Here is a 19,503-nt window from a genome sequence, read left to right on the forward strand (position 1 = left end):
ACAATAGCCAGACATGGAAGCAACCTAAGTGTCCATTGACAGATGAATGGATAAAGAAGATGTGGCACATACATACAATGGAATATTACTCAGCCATAAAAAGAAACAAAATTGAGTTATTTGTAGTGAGGTGGATGGACCTAGAGTTCGTCATACAGAGTGAAGTGAGTCAAAAAGAAAGAAACAAATACCATATGCTAACACGTATATATGGAATCTAAAAAAATAATGGTTCTGAAGAACCTAGGGGCAGGACAGGAATAAAGACGCAGATGTAGAGAATGGACTTGAGGACACGGGGAGGGGGAAGGGTAAGCTGGGACAAGTGAGAGAGTGGCATGGACATATATACACTACCAAGTGTAAAACAGATGGCTAGTGGGAAGCAGCCACATAGCACAGGGTGATCAGCTCGGGTGCTTTGCATCCACCTAAAGGGGTGGGATAGGGAGGGTGGGAGGGAGATGCATGAGGGTGGAGATATGGGGACATATGCACACGTATAGCTGATTCACTTTGTTATACAGCAGAAACTAACACACCAGTGTAAAGCAATTATACTCCAATAAAGATGTTAGAAAAAAAAAATGTGTGTTGAAGCCATTGGGCTGACATACCTGATGTGTGACTTGAGGTTATTCATTTGGTATTGATTTATAACTCTAAGATTTCCCTTTAGCATTTTGACTCTTTAATTTGCATCTAAAACCACACTACATGGAGTAGTACCCTTCCCATTGGGGGAAGAAAACAAAACAGAACAAACAAAAGCATGGTGTCCACCTCTTAAAGGTCAAAATAAATGATATGGTTATTTTCTTGGTAAAACACATTCTGCCATTATGTCACTTAATATATTTGCCATGATTTACCTATGATATTCAAATAACAAATCTTTTCACTCATGTATTCCATGAGTGTTTATGGAGAGTCTATTATGTACCAGGCAGCGGGGCTAGAGCTGGGGATAGAGCAAAGACCCATAGACACCCCATCCCTGCCCTTGCAGACCTTACTGCACACCATGTAGTGATGAGGAAAGATGTTAATAGCTAAATAAGTATAAAATTCAACTTGGGTAATAATACTGTCAATGCACATGTAACGTTTTCTCAAGGCAAAATCCTGCTGTGTGGCCTGTAGTGAGAAAAGGTACGACCCTACAACAGTGAGTCAAAGCTGCGCCTCCATTTTCTCTGGCCTGTCCAGGATCTCTTCCCAGAGGCTTTCCCCTCATCTTAGTGGCACCAAAGGTGTATTTTGAGTTCCACGTCTGAGCAGCATCTCAGGTGAACTCTGAAGCAACAGTGAGCCTGTGATCTAGCTCACATGAAATGCATCCACCCCCATGCTCTCCCTGAGGGTGAGATTCAAAGAAGACCCTCCAGTGGAGATCAGTCACGAGCCCAGTGGGGAGCATCCAGTCACAGGAGGGGTTCCTGTACCACAGCCAACCACCTGTCTGCCAAGGAGCCTGGTCCCAGCAGGAGGGGCAGGCAACCCACCAGCCAGGAGAGAGACCATCGGGCTATTGTGCACTGCACTTCGCAACTGGGAGTGATACAGGTGCCGCACTCCCCTCCACCCCAGGGGCCAGAGTCAACACACACGTATCTGTCTATGTATCCACAAGCATACAGTGAGGCAGCACGACTTATAAGAAGAAATACATGCAGTTCTGGCCTTCTTCCCTGTTCTTGGCACAGAACTCCTAAAACCCTCAGAATTTCCAAAGTGATGAAGATCAAACTGTCTTTTATTATTCATAACAGGCCCCTTCCAGCCACACCTGAGTTTATGTTAATGTAGTGATTTGGAAAGCCCTGAAGCCTGGGGGCTGGTTGCCCAGGGAACCAACCTGTGATTGGAGGTTCAGTCCCACCTCCACCTCTGGGAAGGGAAGAGGAAGGGGGGTGGACTTAATCTCCAACCTAAGGGCCCAGGATTTAATCAATCGTGCCTATGTGATGAATCCTCCTTTAGAGAAAAGAAAGGAGGGGTGGTCCAGAGAGGTTCAGGTTGGTGGAGGGTGGAGCTGTGGGGGGTGGGATGGAGCACCTGGAGAGGGCTGCAGGCCCCCTCATCTCTTCCATCTGGCTGGTCCTGGGCTATATCCTTGGTATTGATAATTAGTTACCTAGTAAGTAAAATGTTCAGTGGCTCCAGCCAATTCATCCAACAGGAGGAGGGAACTATGGGAATCTGAAGTCTATCAGAAGTATAGGTGACAACCTGGATTTGCATCTGAAGTTGGGGCAGGGACGGGGGACAGTCTTGTGGGACTGAGTCTGTAACCTGGGGATCTGAAGCCATCACCAGGGAGACAGCATCAGAACTGAGTTCCCGTGTAGGACATCCATCTGGTGTCACAGAATTGCTTGCTTAGGAAGAGCTCACACACTGGTGGCCAGCAGTGTCAGAAGTGGGAGTACTGCATGTAACTCTTTACACATACATCTATGTGAAGAATAAAGAGCTTAGTGTGGGAGGAAGGATTGCTGTGAGAAGCACAGCCAATCGAAGTCCTCAAGTTATTTCTATATGTATCTCTCCAGAGGAAAATAAGTACGTACAAATGATTAAGCTGTCTATTTCCAACAAGTTCTAGAGACAGCTTAGATATACTGAATATGATGGAGGTGAGGCATCACCTGAATGTCTCACCAGATGTGGATTATCACCACCATGTTAAAACTTTTTAAAAAGACCTTAGAAGTATATCTACATAAATATTTCAGTGTTAAAGAATTAATTAGGTCAACAAAATACTTCAAATTTTGAACTATATATCTAAGTGTAGATGCATATTTAATTATGAAATTACATTTAGTAAATTAATAAGCCACAGCCTTCTTAACCATATTTTAACAAGTATAACCCATTTTTAAAAATTGAGACTTCTTAAGTTATGGTAAAAATAATGGCTTAAATTTCTCAAGTCACTTTCAGAGATATACTTTCATTTATTTATTATAATAAGATCACACTTGTAGTCCAGATTTTTTTCAGATAAATTCAGAATATACTAATTTTACATAACAGATTCTTATGCAAATTAGCAGCATATTCATATAAACCAATTTAAAATACACTTGTGAAGCTTGATGGCTTAAGATTTTAAATTCTTGGACCTTAATTGTCTGAATTGCTCAGTTTTTAATAAAGATGCCCAGAACTTGTTCAAAGTATCTATATATTTTTTTTTTTCTAAGATTCTTCTGAAGTCTACAGGGCTGGACCTTTAAAGAGTGTTTTTCAGTACACTTGCCCTGTATAAAAAGCATAAATCTGAAATGACAAACCACTCTGTGTTAATAGGATACATTTTAGGTGAGGATATTGGATGATCAGAGCATCTGCTGGTGTCCCGTGAGGGGCCTAACTGTAGTTTACTTGAACACTGATAGGCATCTGAACAGCCCACCATTCTCAGGAAATAGGACACTTTTTCATTTAACTTTTTGGAAATGCAACCTTTTCTAGATAAAATAACTTTTGTTTTAAAATAACACCCCCCAGTTATTTTTTTTAGAATTTAATCTAATATGGAAGACATTAAAAACATCTTGGAACACTTACTTTACAATATAAGAATTTTACATGGATCTTATGTTTTGATCTTTTATTCTGTCTATGACATTATAGGTATGAAGAGAGACATATGGTAAAAGTATCTACGTAGTAAAGAATTTGACCTTGCCTAAAGAAAGGTCTGGCATTTGCCCTGGATTCTGGGAGTTAATTTTTTGCCATACCTGATAGGAGTGTCTTTGTTTCTCCTGGGGGCCTGGCCACATCCCTTAGTCTTAGGATGGGGCTGGCCTGCCAGAAAGTCCAGCCCTGCAATTTAGGGCGGGGCCTTTGGGTCACAGGATATCAGCTGGTCTGGAAACTGATTATCAACCACTAGATAAGCAATCATCAGTGATGCCTACATGAAGGAGACCCAATAAAAACTCTGGGCACTAAGGCCCGGCTGAGTTGCCCAGGGCGGACGTTCTCCATGCATGTTGTCACAGGTCATTTCTGAGAGTGAGGCACCCTCTACATTCCACCCTGTGCATCACTCTCTTGGATGATTTTAATGTCTTTTTCCTGGTATAAACGACAGTCTTGAGTATAATAGCTTATTGAGTTCTGTGAGTCCTACTAGTAAATTAGCCATGCCTCAGGGTGGCTTGGGGGCAGTCCTGGAACTTTCATGAGGTACCAGGAGTCTTGGGCTGTCTTGGATGTCTGGAGGATTTTAGCTTCACGGTTTGGCCAACTCTGGGTAGTATTATACATCATATATCATCCAAAAAGATATATCTTGTTATCTTCACACTGACAAAATAATTCTAAGCTAGCAGTTATTTCCATGTTGGAAAGTTGGATTTGAAAAAGCAATGAAATCTAATTAAATACGTAATTCTATTTTTTTATATCAAGCCAAGGAGTCTCCTATTTACATATGAATTCAAAGGATTCCGGCAAAAATTGCAAGTAAAAAGGGCTTTCAATCCTGACAATTCAAAGTAATTTATATATGTAAATATATGAATTTTTAAATGGTGAGTAGTACAAAAAGTTTCTAAAGTGTGTTAATAAAAAAATACCAGATATGCTACTGCTATTCTTAGTTTTAGAAAATAATTTTAAATGCTATTTTATGTTATTGAATTTGTAGTCAACTAAAATAACTATTTTTTAAAAAAATACAGTGAATGTTTTTCTTTTATAGCTGTTTATATAATGATAAAGAATGGAAAAGTACAGGTGAAAAATATGATTTAAAAAGTCTACCGATTTGCTTTTATTTTTTTTTTACTTCTTCAGTAGAAATTCAAATACAGACAGATGCCTTTCCCTTTTTGCCCCTGGGATATAAGTATTTAGCATTTCAAAAGTCCACAGAGTTGGTAATTTCATTATTTTTTCATTCAAAGGTACTGTATTTATAATGTTAGAACATTAGGCTTATGGTAACTTTTCTATTTCATATGCTTTCTTCATAAACAAAGTACTTGATCTATTTAACTTAATATTGTAAAAATTTCAGAGTCATCATAAAAATTAGACAGCCAAACAGAAGCTTTAAAGAAGTGATTTCTACTCAGACTAGGGATATTCACTGAAACCAGATCTGCTCTTCATGCACCAGTAAAGGACCCTACTTAATTTTTTCCTAAGGCTGTTCCTGCACTATGTCTTTGCTCACACTACTGCTTCTATCTGGGATGGTCTCTATCTCTGAGTAGCAAAATAGTACGTGTCCTTCAAGGCCAACTACAAAAATAAAGTCAGTTTTCTGAAATACAAAATCAATATATGATTATTATAAAAGTTAAACAATAGAAAATATCTAGGGTGAAATAAAGTACTCTTTTCCCCTCTAATCCAACAATTTGATGGAACTACTGTAAAACTAAGCACTGCTCTAGCCATAAAGATTTCCCAAGCAAACACCATCTTCTGTATTTGTAATTCATCAAAACGCTCTTTGTTCCTGATTTTGCATAATAAATATTCATGTTTATTATTCTGTTACCCTTGTAGTTTCCTTGAGGGCAAGACCTATTCATTTTTTTTTTTACCTTACTGGCATATGATACATTCCTGAAATACTAAGTAGAATGAGTTTAACATAATAGATTCCCAATAAAAATTTGTTGAACAAATTAATGAATTCTCAAATACATTCATTTAATATTTCAGGCACCATTATACACATGAAAACTTAAATCATTTCCAAGAAAAGTGATTAACCTACCATCACACCTTGGAAAAGGGTAGTTCCAGTTTCTGTTGATCCCATGCTGACAGGTGAGGACTGGGTGGCCGATTAAAATGTACCCAGGATAACACTCAAAAGATACCGACTGCCCCACACCGTAGTCCGAGTTGATCATATACCCATTCTGAAAAGGCGGCGGGTCTGGGCAGTTCTGTAATCCATAGGCTGGAACAGACAGACAGAGCCCAGCTCAGGAATAGCAAGTGCAATTAGTCTGGAATTAGAGGAGGGATATGACGGCATGCAGCTTCTTAGGGTGAACTTTTTAGATATGAGTTTTAAACAAGGTCTTTACTAAGTTGCCCATTACCATCCTAAGTTAAAACAGTAATTATTATTAGTAGTAGAATTATAACAATTTGCATTTAATGAACACTTACTGTATGCTTTAGAAGTTACACAGCCCATACCAAAAATAAATTTGACAATGCTTACCTTGGAAAAAAAATGTATGCAGGGAATTTAATAAAAACAAGAAATGTAGATGATAATAAAAAATGCCTTTATAAAGAACGTCAGGTGAACACGGACCTAAACAGTTTTCTTCTACTTTAAAAGAAAACTATCCTAGCACTCCTTTCTAAGTGTTTCTAATTAGGAAACAGGTTATTGTTTTGTTGAGTTCAGTTAATGTTCAGTGAAAATAAAATAAAGAAATCCATTTCTTTTTCTTAACTTTCTCCTTAAAAAGAAGTGTAGAATCATTACGCTACCCATTACTATCTATCAGTACAATCTCTTTATAATACATTGTTTGTTGTGGTTTATCACTATATCACTAAGTCTTTTGTGTTCTCTAAAATAAACTCTAGGTAGGTTGATGGATAATAAATGTTTGCAGACTGTGTAATTCAAAAATGTACACATAAATCAGTGAGAGTTAACAAATACATAATTAGGTGTAATCTCCTGATATTGAAAGCAGCTCTCTGCCCCTTTCCTGTTTGCTCATTTCTGTTCCCCTCTAACCTGATTATAGGAATGTGATCACTAGGCAACTGAACATAACTCCTGACTTATGCTCTCATGAATGCACACCATGCCTTGCCTAACTTGTTGATTCTTTTCCTAGATTAAAACAGGTAAGAATGAGGAATTAAGCAGTTAAAGAATGACTAGCTCTCCACCCGCCAAGAGCCCCCTTAGCAATCCTGCAGGCAGGTCATGCAGACGAGATAACATCTGAAGAGAGAGTCAGCCGGTCTGCACGTAATGGACAGTGATACAGATCCCAACCTCCTGCCCAATGACTCACTGAGATTCTCCCCCCGCCCTTTTCCCTTTAAAAACTGTTATGACTGAGCAGAATCTTGGGAGTTGGTCTTGGGACACGAGTCCACCCTCTCCCCAGATTGCCGGCTTCTCTGATTAAAGCACCTTTCCTTCCTACTGACACTTGCCTCTTGGTTATTGGCCTTTGAGTGGTGAGCAGCCAAACCTGAGTTTGGTAACAATATCGAATCTTAAAGCTAAATCAGCCGCCTTGTCAATATCTTCTTACCTGCTCTTGTGGGAGGGTCATGCCTACTTCAGAGCAGTGGAATCTCACCAGGTCATCATCTAGTGCTTATTTATTTTTTTATTTATTTTATTTTTTATTTTTTTATACAGCAGGTTCTCATTAGGCATCAATCTCATACACATCAGTGTATACATGTCAATCTCAATCGTCCAATTCATCACACACACACACCCCTGCTTTCCCCGCTTGGTGTCCATACGTTTGTTCTCTACATGTGTCTCTGTTTCTGCCCTGCAAACTGGTTCATCTGTACCATTTTTCTAGGTTCTGCATATATGCGTTAATACACGATATTTGTTTTTCTCTTTCTGACTTACTTCATTCTGTATGACAGTCTCTAGATCCATCCACGTCTCAACAAATGACCCAATTTCGTTCCTTTTTATGGCTGAGTAATATTCCATTGTATATACATACCACATCTTCTTTATCCATTCGTCTGTCGATGGGCATTTAGGTTGCTTCCATGACCTGGCTATTGTAAACAGTGTTGCAATGAACATTGGGGTGCATGCGTCTTTTTGAATTATGGTTTTCTCTGGGTATATGCCCAGTAGTGGGATTGCTGGATCATATGGTAATTCTATTTTTAGTTGTTTAAGGATCATCTAGTGTTTAGACTCTGCTCTTATACATAAAGGGGCTGGGAGCTCACTACTGACACAGTAACAAAGCCACTCTATGAAGAACCAACACAGGAGGAACTGCAGTTCAGCTTCTCCCTGCGATGCATTCCTGCTGCAAACAGACCCGTGCACGATCCCGGCACCATTGTTCTCACAGTCAACTGAAAATGGAATAATAATGTAAAGGATGCAAGTGACTGCCATGGAGGTCCTTCACGTGGGGAACAAAGTAAAATAAACATTTTCATTGTATATATAATTAACCAGGTGATCACCATTGGTGATTTTAAATAAATCCTGAAAAATTATATGGTCTATGATTTGTGCCAGGCATTTCCCAGTTTTAGACTTAATGTTTCTGTACTTAGAACCTGGAATAAAGAGGGTGTGAAAGAGGATGCTGGTAATAAGATGAAAGGGACAACATCATAGCCTGTGTGATAGCTGATGGACATGTGAACATGTGTGAAATGGAGCACTATTTAAGCAGATTGTTAAAACTGGAACACACGGAGTACGTGGCTTGGAAACTCTCAGGTTAGACTTCACGGGCAGGTAAGGGTTAGACTATGAACTGGCCTCTTTTCATGGTACAAGGATTGGATAGTTCCATAAAGATACTCTGGGGGCCACATGGAAAGATACCAACCAGGTCGTATTACAAGTGCACTTGCAATGTGGGAGATCAGCGTAGTTGCTGTTTGGCGTTTGGGGTTTCACTTAATTAACATTTGCCAAATGTTACACATTTGCTATAGAGGATTACTATTAATAGCTTTTTCTTAATGAATAAACTACTGAAATGGTATTTTTCTCTTTAAAATAACAATATGCAATGCCAATGAGTCAACTGGGTAATTTATGGCAATGTGATTTGTCATAAAACTTTGGGAAAGCAATTTGAACAGAGCCATAAAGATTCAGTTTTTTAAACATTTAACCTAGTAATACCATTTACAGAAATCTCTACTATGAAAATAATTTCAAAGAAAAAGCCAAATCTTTAAATATGCTCATTGCAACATTACTTACACTATAGTAATCTAAATGTCTAAACAAATAAATTATGATATTTTGACTCATAAATACTGAAGAGATAAGATGTTGTAATGTCCTATCTTCCAATAGCCACAGAAATACACGTACATACATATAGATATATGCAGTCATATATGTATATATATATTTATTCATTTATATTTTCAATAAAGATACTGCACAGCTCACAGCAAGATACTACGGTTAAACCCTGACTATAGTTAGCAGGTTAAAAAATCCTTAATTTCAGTATCTTATATTTGCAATTGTATACGTCTCTGGACAAGAGTCAGATAAGCAGTTGAAGAGTGATTGGGAGCAAGAAAGCAGAAAGCAGAAGATGCAGCGGTGGCCAAGGTCTGGGAGTATCTTGACATAGTTCCTGGCATTGGCTCCTCCAGGGTCCAGAACCAAGTAGAACCTGGAGGTAGAAGAGCCCTCTGGGTGGGAGTGGGGAGCCTCTCTCTAAGGGAGGCCCTGGACCCTCCATGCTAATTCATACCCACACACGCGTGCACACACACACGCACGCACATGCACACATATGCATGCACACAGATGCATGCACACATGCACACGCATGCGCACACCCACACCCATGCACACACGCACACACACACACATGCATGTACACGCGCGCGCACCCACACCCACGTACGCACGCGCGCACACACGCACACACCCCCCCACATACACACACCCCTCTTCTCCTTCCCCATAACGTGCCTCTCTCCCTGGCCCACTTGGCAATCACAGAGCAAGGCTGCCTGCCTCTCCCAAGGACCACCCCACTCGGGAGGCCATGAAGCAGCCTTTTCCTGAAAGCCAGGCCTGGCAAATATCCACAGTGCATGGTTTCCCTCCTCGCAGTATTGCTGTTTGAGTTAAAGTTACCTTATAGACCTACGCTCAGAAAAAGAACAGAGACTCCCATGCTGCATTTCAACTATTAGCCAGTTTCCTCCTTTGTTATACTCTTTTCGACTGAAATCAGCCGCTTGTTCTCATTCTTGTTTTGCTTGAAATACAATAAGTTCTGTTGGAGAAATGAGTCCTCTAATACATCAAATACAGCTGCTAATGATAAAACTTAAAAAGTAAATATCAAAAACGGATTGCCAGTTTCCATGGGGCGAAAATCAAATTAAACCATGTTCAACATCACCCTAGCCTCCCTGAAAGATTCTGTTCATGCTCTAGCGGTGCCCTTAGGGTATCAATACAAGAACCAATCATCACAGTACATTATAAAGGAGGTAACGGTAACAGAGATTCCTGATGAACGGTCACGTGAAACAGCATTTAAGACAGACTCACACACACATGCTCCACAGGTTCATCACACACACTAATAATATGTCATACAATGCATTTCCCTACACGTGTTATGTGGTTTGTGGCATAATTTAAGACCAGCATTCAAGGTCTCTTTAGGGACTTATAAAGCCAGCTTATTTCCACCCGTCATCTAAACTCTGTGAAAGGGATTGAGATAGAAATTTCAGGGTTGCCTTTCTAAGTCCAACAGCTGTATGTTACCCTTGATTAAAAGAAAAAATGTTTTTTCTTTCTTTTTTTAATGGCACTAACGCAGTTGTCCTGTATAGGAATTAAAGGGTAAAAAAGAGAGAGAGAATGCCAGCCCAGGTAGGCAGGACTATAGTTTTTATTACCTATTCATTTATTGAGTAAGATAAAAATCATGTATTGAGTGTCTACTATGTTATAAATACTAGTTACAAATGGAAACTAGACAGAAATGGGTCCTGCTCTCATGAAACTTACATTCTATTTAGGGAAACAGACACAAATAAATCAATACGTCGGTAATTACGTAAAACAATTGTAAGTTGTGTAAACTATTATTAAAAAAATAAACAAGGACTAAAATAAAGGGAAAAAAACCCCCAGGATGAAGGTAAGTGAGGGTGATCAAAAACTGCATCCTTGAACAATTAACGCTGAAATTGAGATCTGAGTGGGGAGAAGATGCCAGTCAGGCAATGCCCAAGAAAGAGAGACTCTTCAGCAGAGGGAAGAGGAGGGGCCCAAGGGCAGAAGGAAGTCAGTTCTCTGAGATAAGGCGGGGAGTTCCAGGAGAGGAGCTCCGGAGGCCGTCTGCCCAGAGCCCCACCCCTGTTCATGGTCTACAGCTCTTACAAGGGGAGAACCTAGTAATGAAATGCGCCAAGCCATAGGAGAGGCATTAGGACATGTTTGCAAATGGACAGCGACATGTTTTTAAAAGGCAGGACCCATTCTTTATCACATAAATATCTGCCAGGCAAAAGACATAATACAAAACCCACAGCTCATTTCAGAGTTTTCTTAAGAATTTACAATCCCAATTAAACTTGTTTTCAATTTACACTAAGTATAAATATCAGTGACACTATTTTTAGGTCTTTGTTCTAAATCTCTTATTTAATGGAGTCCTGCACTATTTAAATATCAATATCAATATTCCCAAATTTTCAACTAAGTCATAAGTCACATTCTCTTTTTATAAAAAATGTCTTTCCCAAAGTTTGACTCATGGTCACACTTACACAGTGATACATGCATTGATCTACAGGACTATCAGGTGTCTGAATTAAAGTAACTAAAAAGAAGTAATAAAAATAATTCTTTAGTATGCGAAAATAGATGAATTTTGGAAGGATTCCCATTGTGTGCTGCTTAGCACAGGTGCAGTAGATTTTTTATTACCTGTATTGTCGATGTCCATGTACCTCTGAATATCTGTGATGTGTCCATATACCTGGTTTCAGAGGTGGGAGTTTAATTAATGTGACCTCTGGGCTTGAGAGTGAAGAATCGCTCAACCAAGTGTCAGACCCTCATCTAAGCAGAGTTTTGTTGTTCTGTACTCATCACTCATGGTCATTAATTCCCATAAACTCACTTTAATAATATAACACATTTTAATTTGAGAGAAAAAAACAACTAAGAGAGAAAAAGAAAAGACCACTTCACTGGAATTTGATAAGGAAGCCACTTCTAGCATAAAGAGAAGTAAAAATCACCATTTTCAAACAAATTCTGTTTCAACTGAAGGACATCGAGTCCTTCATATATTTCATATATTTTCATATATTTCTATGTTTGACAACTCCTAATGACTTTTTGAGGTGTTATCCAGTTGTTCTACAAGATCTGTTGTCAGATCTATCATTGAAAAGTTGAATTAGAAAGAGAATCATCAACCAACAGAGAAATAGGTTTGTGAAGCACGTACAAGAGCCTGAAGGTCGTTTTGTAAAATAGTAGAGGCCCTGGGATGTGCTGCAAGGGAGCCCAGGGACTTGAGCTGGACCTGGGTCTCGCATCTAATGGATCTAGGATGCTGACCAAACCACTTCCACTCCAGAGGCTCATTTCTTCATTTATGAAAGGAGAACGAAGATACCTATCTTATTCACAAGAATTAACAGAGATAATAAACGCAATGAACATGGTTTGTATATATCAGTTCAGCAAGGCTAAGTCTTGACTGTAAGAAATGTCTGGTTTCTATGACGAAATTCCCTCACTCCAGGCAGAGCTCTTGAGCCACTTATCAGATGGGGGCAGACCAGGGGGGAGAAGCAACTTCTAATACGGGGATTGTGTGAAATACTTTAAGAAAACAGCTTCCTTACAGGGAGGAGAGACTGCAGTCTGCATCAGCGTCTACGTTGAATATGACCTCCAAGCCCTTTTCAAGTCCTCGGCTTCCTCTCAATGAAAAGATTAATCTGGTCATGGAAGTGGCTAAGGCTCGTGTTGTAGTCAACGGAATTTCTCACAGGCACACATACATAAGCTCACCAGTTTCCCAAAGTGGATGTTATCATGACTAGGATAACACATCACCTCCCTTTGTAACAAGGATACAATCCTAGTTCTCGTTTTTAAGACAGATTGTCCACCTACATGTTCTGTGCTCCTTATGTGAACACCTTGATCCCAGAACCTACTGATGACATCCACCTACATTACTGTTAAGGCTGCAGCCAATCCCATGCCTTTCCCACTGCCCGAAGGCTCCCCTGAAGGACTGTTCACCAAATTGCTTGTTCACAGTTGCAACTACAATTGTGTCTTGTGCTTCGACCAACCAAGGATTAAGTGCCCAGAAATCCTTTTACACAATAGCCTTTACCTGGTGGAGAAACTTTTATTTCAACGCAAAGGAACTGTTGGACTCACTAAGACTACAGACTCACACATCAGACTCAGAATCCCTTTACTGCATCAGGAGCTTGGGGAGGACTGATGAAGAAGCACACGGCACATCTCAACTGGGATGTGGACACCTGAAGGCACCGTCACCTAGGAGACACATCCACTGACAGACCCATCCAGGTGTGCCTTTGGTTCAGAGGAATAGCTCTCTTAAGGCAGAAAGTGGTTGAGATTGTTACTTTTACTTTCAGCAAACCCATAAAAGGAAAAGCAAATCCACATGACCTGCAGGGAGGAAAGTGGACAACTTTTAAGATTTGGACCCTAGTCTCCAAGAGTCTAGTCCATGAACCACATTGTAGGCACTTTTCCATCTTGAAAAAGGACACCCTGGAGGGCATGAGAATTGATACAACTATGTATTACCCACTGTTTTAAGCATTTTTTATGTGAAATAGGCTTCTTTATAAAGAGCCTCATGTTGAGAGCCTGATTCACTCATGCAGATGGTGGAAAAGGACAGAGGAAGCTCCCCGCCTTTATTCCTCAATGACTCAGAATATCACGTTAGAAGGAAAAAGAGCGACAGTCTTAGAGGTGTGTCAATTTCATGTATAAATTATGGTCGTATCTGTAAGGAACAGTGAGTGTGCTTATACAATCCGTTAGAATGAATTCTTCAGTTGCTCATTGTACATAAAGGCAGGTTAATTGCTTTTCCTCCTAAAGGGGAAAAAATTGGTATCCACAAACTATAGCCTATTTTCTCATAGATTCAATTCACTAAAAATGCAATGGTTTTGTGATTGTATGCATGGATAAGCAGATTTAACATATCCTATTACGTTGGCTTTTTTTTTTTAAGGTGCACAGCACATATAGCAAAAGGAAAAAGATGTTTTTACCACCTATGGTTGAAGCACTTAAAATTATCTTTAAGTTATTGGCATTCAACAATTATGCTTTATAGTGTAAGAAAGATAAAGAAAGTAAGAGAGAGAAAGAAAGATAAGGGAGGGAGGAGGAGAGGAGGAAGGAAGGAAGGAAGGAGGGAAGGAAGGAAGAGAGGAAATAGGGAAAGAAGGAAAGAAGGAAGATAAATATTCAGCTTCGCCAAATGTCAGGTCACAAAAAACAAAAGAAAGTCACTAAAAATCTTAATGTGGCAACATTTCACAAATATTATGAAAAAAAATCTCAGTATCAGTAAGCCCATACCTTATACTACAAGAATAAGATAACACACAGAATTTTCTCTTTCTTAGGAGAATCCTTTGTTTGGATCTGGGAAAATAACGATTATTCACATATATCAATCTCAAACGACATTTGCATCAAGTGTTTAAATTATAGGTGCTTGATGTGACAGCCAATGGAATCATGTAGCCATCTTTCTGATATCTATTACATTTTCTGATTGATATCTAATTAGTTGATAAATATCTTCGTCCTATCTCCTATCTTCCAGTTTTTGACTTAGAAGTAGGGTACACGAACTCAATTTTATTTCACACAGTTCACCTTTCATTTCTCAAGTTCTGTGTAAGTCATTTAACTTCAAGACAGCTACAACTACTAGTAGCATTTTTGACCTTTATATGGTCATAAATAAATGAGAAGGCTTAGGAATAAGGGGTACAACACAGACATCATTGAGAATGACAAGAATTATCTGCATGATTTATGCATCTTCTTATGAGTTATTAATCATAAGCTTAACTTATAAATCTCAGGTGGAACCTAGGAATTTTGATGTGACACACACACATCAGAGTTGTGTCACTTTGCCAACTTATAAATTTTATAAAATGACAAACTATCTAATTAAGTTTCATCCCTGTCAGGTAAGATACTCTGCAAGAAATCAGAATGCCTCATATTCGTGTTCTCCTTCTTTTTTACTTAATTTATTTTTATATCTCTCAATTATAGCAAATTAACTGCCTACATAAAAATATACTACTTAGGGATTTTTCTTTTTAAAAATGTGGATACTTAAATGTAGAGTCAGGTGTCAAGTAAATAAAACGTTTGCTCAACGAACCAGATGTCTGGCCTAGATGCGGACTCAACAAATTTGAATGCCCACAGGCCAGGCAGACAGTGTGGGATCACAGCTTGCAGGCAACTACAGGAGATTTCTGAAGTCAATGCCCCTACACCCTGGAAGGGCCATCACTCTGACACTTCAGGGGACGGCTCCCACCTGTCAACGTGGCCAAAAGTCGTTCCTGACATTGCAACAGGAAAAGGGAAAGTGGATCTATGGGTCTTTCACCAATTATGTGAAATCTAATTCTAAATATTGACAATTTAAAAAATATTAATATTTTGCTAACCAATCACAGCAGCTTTATGATCTCTAGTCTAAATGATTCCTACACAGACTTTTTGTGGTACTGTTGTTCCCTTCCTTCCTTCCTTTTTTTTTTTTTTTTTAACATTCTTTTTAGAGTGAACTAATTGGTAGCTTTTGGAGCTATGTAGACATGGCCTTAGTAACGCTACCTGGAAAATATCGAGAAAGAAAACAAAAAACACTTTTTTGAACTGCGGCAGTTTAAAGCTACGTAAGATAAAATCTAGTTTCAAAACTACATGGCAAACAGTACTAGCATGGGAATCTGTATTTGACTTTTGCAATGTCAATAAAGAAAGAAAAGTTAAAATTTTCAATATATTATTAAGAATATTCAAATTGGGGGAGACTTCTCAAAAGTTCTTGGGGTCAACTGAGATATACCACTTAATTGGCAGCTTAGATGTAGGAGAAATAATTATGCTATACTTTTCTTATTGACTCAAATACTAAGATCGTGTCAAACAGTAAAGACTACCATGTAATAACCAAGTTTAAAATGATGATCACGAATGAAATGCTCATATTTTAACAGAATACACTTCAATAGGAACAGGGAAGGGGGAGAGACCAGATGTACAGAAATATGAAAGAGGAGCATGGGGTTCACAATAATACCATTCAGATTCTAAGCTGATCTAAGAGCCAGATGAAGGTGACACAATGAAAGAAAGCTGTGCTGAAGTTGAGACTTGCATCTCTCCTGGACTCTTTTCGCTGGGTTTGTTGCTTTCTCTCCTCCCCTCCCTCCCCCTCCAACAATCCATTCTCTGCATTGCAGGGACTTATCTTTTGCTATCGTCCTTCAGTGACTTTACATTGCACCTGGAAACAACTCTGAATGCGTTACCACCCAACTCCCAAACAGTCTCCATCCTGCAAACCTCTCAGACCCTGTTCCTCTCAGCACTCCAGCTCTGTCCTCTCTGTTCTTTGAACATGGGAGCTCCTCTCTCCACCCGGACACACGTCCCTGCTCTTTACACCCCCCGGCTCCTTCCCGTTCTTCAAGTCTCAGCCTCAGGGAGAGGCTCCGCCACCCACCACATCACCCTCATTATTTCCTCTGCAGTAGGTACCAAGCATACTGCTTCAGCCTGGGCACGTGGTCCCCATCCATGCCTGAAACTTTAAAATTGTCTCTTAAACGTGTCTTTTTACCTCCTGTCTCCCTCTTTTTGCCAAACCCATTTCTTGCCTGCTTAACAGTCCACAATGTACGTGGAGACTAAGCTTTTAAAAAATGAACATATGACTAATGCAATTTTCACTGCTATATACTGAGTGTTTGTGTCCCCAGATTTGTATGTTGGATCCTAACTCCCAATGTGATGGTTTTGGAAGTGGCGGCTTTGGGAAGTGATAGGTCATGAGGGTGGAGCCCCATAAATGGGGTTAGTGCCCTTATAACACAGGCCCCACAGAGCTCCCTCACCCTTTCTGCCAAGTGATGACAGAGTGAGAAGGTGCCACCTAGGAACCAGGAAGCGTGTCTTTGCCAGCACCTTGATCTTGGATTCACAGCCTCCAGAACTGTGAGCAACACATATCTGCTGTTTAAAAGCCACTCAGGCTATGGTATTCTGTTAAAGCAGCCTGAATGGACTAAGACAGTCACTTTTAAACCTTCAACAGTTTATTACCCACCAGCTTTCCTAAGAGTTTTAAAATGAACTCCTTTAGCATTCTGGTGAAGTCCACTATCCTCAAACTAATATTTTAAATGCATAAATAAATACATCAGATTACAAGGGAAAAATTTACTTATGAAAGTGTGATGAAAGCCAGACTTGTGGTATAGTAATAGATGTTATTTCACTAAATGGCAGGTGGCAAGTCTAATAACTAATGTCACTTCACAATATTGTACAGTAATATTTTGAGATATCTGCAATGATTGTAATAAAACATGGAATTATCTGTGATTTGGTGACAAAGTACAGGTTATACTAATACTACATTCGCATCATTAGAGGTTAAGAGGAAAATATTAAAATTGTATTTTTACATTTATATAGAGATATTATGTATACTAATATTATATATAAATTATAATATCTATATCTCATGGGGTAGATATTTACCATTCAAGTCATGGATCTCTTGAATTCTAGAACCATGGGCCTAAAGAATAAAATTCAACTTCTCAATGTGGGATGCAAATTATTCCACAATTGAATGTCCTCACCACATGGGCTCGCCTACAAATGCGTCCTTCGCCTCTGACCTGGCCAGGCTTCATCCAGACTCTGGTGCTGATCTCCCTTTCCTTAGAGTGTTTATTTTAGACAACTTGTCACTGTATATTTTCTCTCTGTCCCTTGGAGACGTATGTAAATCTTCGTAAAAGCCTCTTGTCAGTTTTACAGCCCAGGTGTGTCTTTCTCAAGGACCTGGGGACCGTCCCTCTGAAATGTGACATCAGGTGTGATATGTGCCCCCACTCTGCAGTTGCCCTGGAGGACAGGAGCTGAGCTTCAGTGACTCCAAGCCGTGTAACTACCTCTTGCCTGGGAGCTGACTGAAGGGTTATGGGATTCAGGCAAACCAAGAGGGCCAAGGTCCCACATCCCAGCTCTTAAAAAGTCTCCAGCCCTTAGCTTATATTCATTTTAAAACCTACATTTGGAATAAACACCTTAAGGAACATTTATATATATAAACAATCCCCTTCGGAAGGATGGACTGTAACCCTGCATAAAGTCAGACTCAGGTGCAAAGAAATCCAGTCTTCAATCTCACCATCTCTGCAAACTCCCTGTGCCTCTTCTCAGGAATTCAGGCCCAAACCACCTTTTCTCCTTAATGTTCTGATGGTGCAGCCGTGTGCCAGGACCTACTCTGGCCAGGCCTGAGTGGTCAAGAGACAGGGACTACAAATTGTTGATATTTGTGATTTCAGACATATGACAGGGACACTAGCATAATTTAATTTGAGATTTGAGTGTTGTTTCTTATTTTATTTTTTTGGATGGTCACCTAATCATGTGAAAGGTGAATCTGTAAACTTACAAATTGGATTTTAAATCACTACTGGCAACTCTGATGGATGGAAACCAAGAGGGGGAAGCCAGAGAAGAACACTGCTATGCTCCTCACAAAAGCTTCTTTTTTAATTTAAAGAGAGATGAATCTATATCTAGACAGATGAAGGGGAGCAGAATTTGCCACCCCAAAATATGTCTTTGGCATGAGGATTATCTCGAGCTGGTTATTATTATTTTTTAAGTTATTATTTTTTTTAAGTTATTTTTTGGTCGCGTTGGGTCTCGGTTGCTGCACGGGCTTCCTCTAGCTGCATTGAGCGGAGGCTACTCTTTGTTGCGGCGCGCGTGCTTCTCATTGCGGTGGCTTCTCTTGTTGCGGGGCATGGGCTCTAGGTGCACGGGCTTCAGTAGTTGTGGCACGCGGGCTCAGTAGTTGTGGCTCGCAGGCTCTAGAGTACAGGGTCAGTAGTTGTGGCACACGGGCTTAGCTGCTCCGCAGCATGTGGGATCTTCCCAAACCAGGGATGGAACCCGTGTCCCTGCATTGGCAGGCGGATTCTTTTTTTTTTTTTTCCTTTTTTTTTTTTTAATTAGTCTCTGCTTTACAACAAAGTGAATCAGTCATACATATACATCTGTTCCCACATCCCCTCCCTCCTGCGTCTCCCTCTCTCCCACCCTCCCCATCCCACCCCTCCAGGCGGCCACAAAGCACCGAGCCAATCTCCCCGCGCCACGCGGCCACCCCCCTGGCAGGCGGATTCTTAACCACTGTGCCACCAGGGAAGTCTCTGGTTATTTTTAAGAAACTGCAGAAATGGGGGAATCTCTGAAAACAGAGTAGAGGTAACCTGTTTATAAGAGACATTTATGAATACATTTATGAGGGAACACTCCCTTTGTAAGGGTGTCCTTTCTCTGTTCCAGGAAGAGAAAGATGGCTAAACGTTTAGCAACTTATCAATGGAGAAGAAAAAAAGGCCTCAATCTGCACAGCAACTGTAAGCCTGCCTCCTCTGCTTTCCTGC

The 19,503-nt window shown here is 39.9% G+C and overlaps 1 protein-coding gene across 1 annotated transcript in view; it reads right to left on the reverse strand.

Moving 5' to 3' along the window:
• The window catches only part of CSMD1 (CUB and Sushi multiple domains 1), a gene marked incomplete at its 3' end in the record, with an annotated part of 1,679,169 nt that overhangs the window by 125,124 nt on the left and 1,534,542 nt on the right, over window positions 1–19,503 (reverse strand). Inside the window, exon 49 of the mRNA XM_079726547.1 lies at window positions 5,753–5,941. Within this exon, the coding sequence (XP_079582673.1) occupies window positions 5,753–5,941 (189 nt within the window). The remainder of the gene's footprint in view (window positions 1–5,752; window positions 5,942–19,503) is intronic.

This window comes from Hyperoodon ampullatus (genome assembly GCF_949752795.1).
Source record: "Hyperoodon ampullatus genome assembly, chromosome: 20".
NCBI classification, from domain to species: Eukaryota; Metazoa; Chordata; class Mammalia; order Artiodactyla; family Ziphiidae; genus Hyperoodon; species Hyperoodon ampullatus.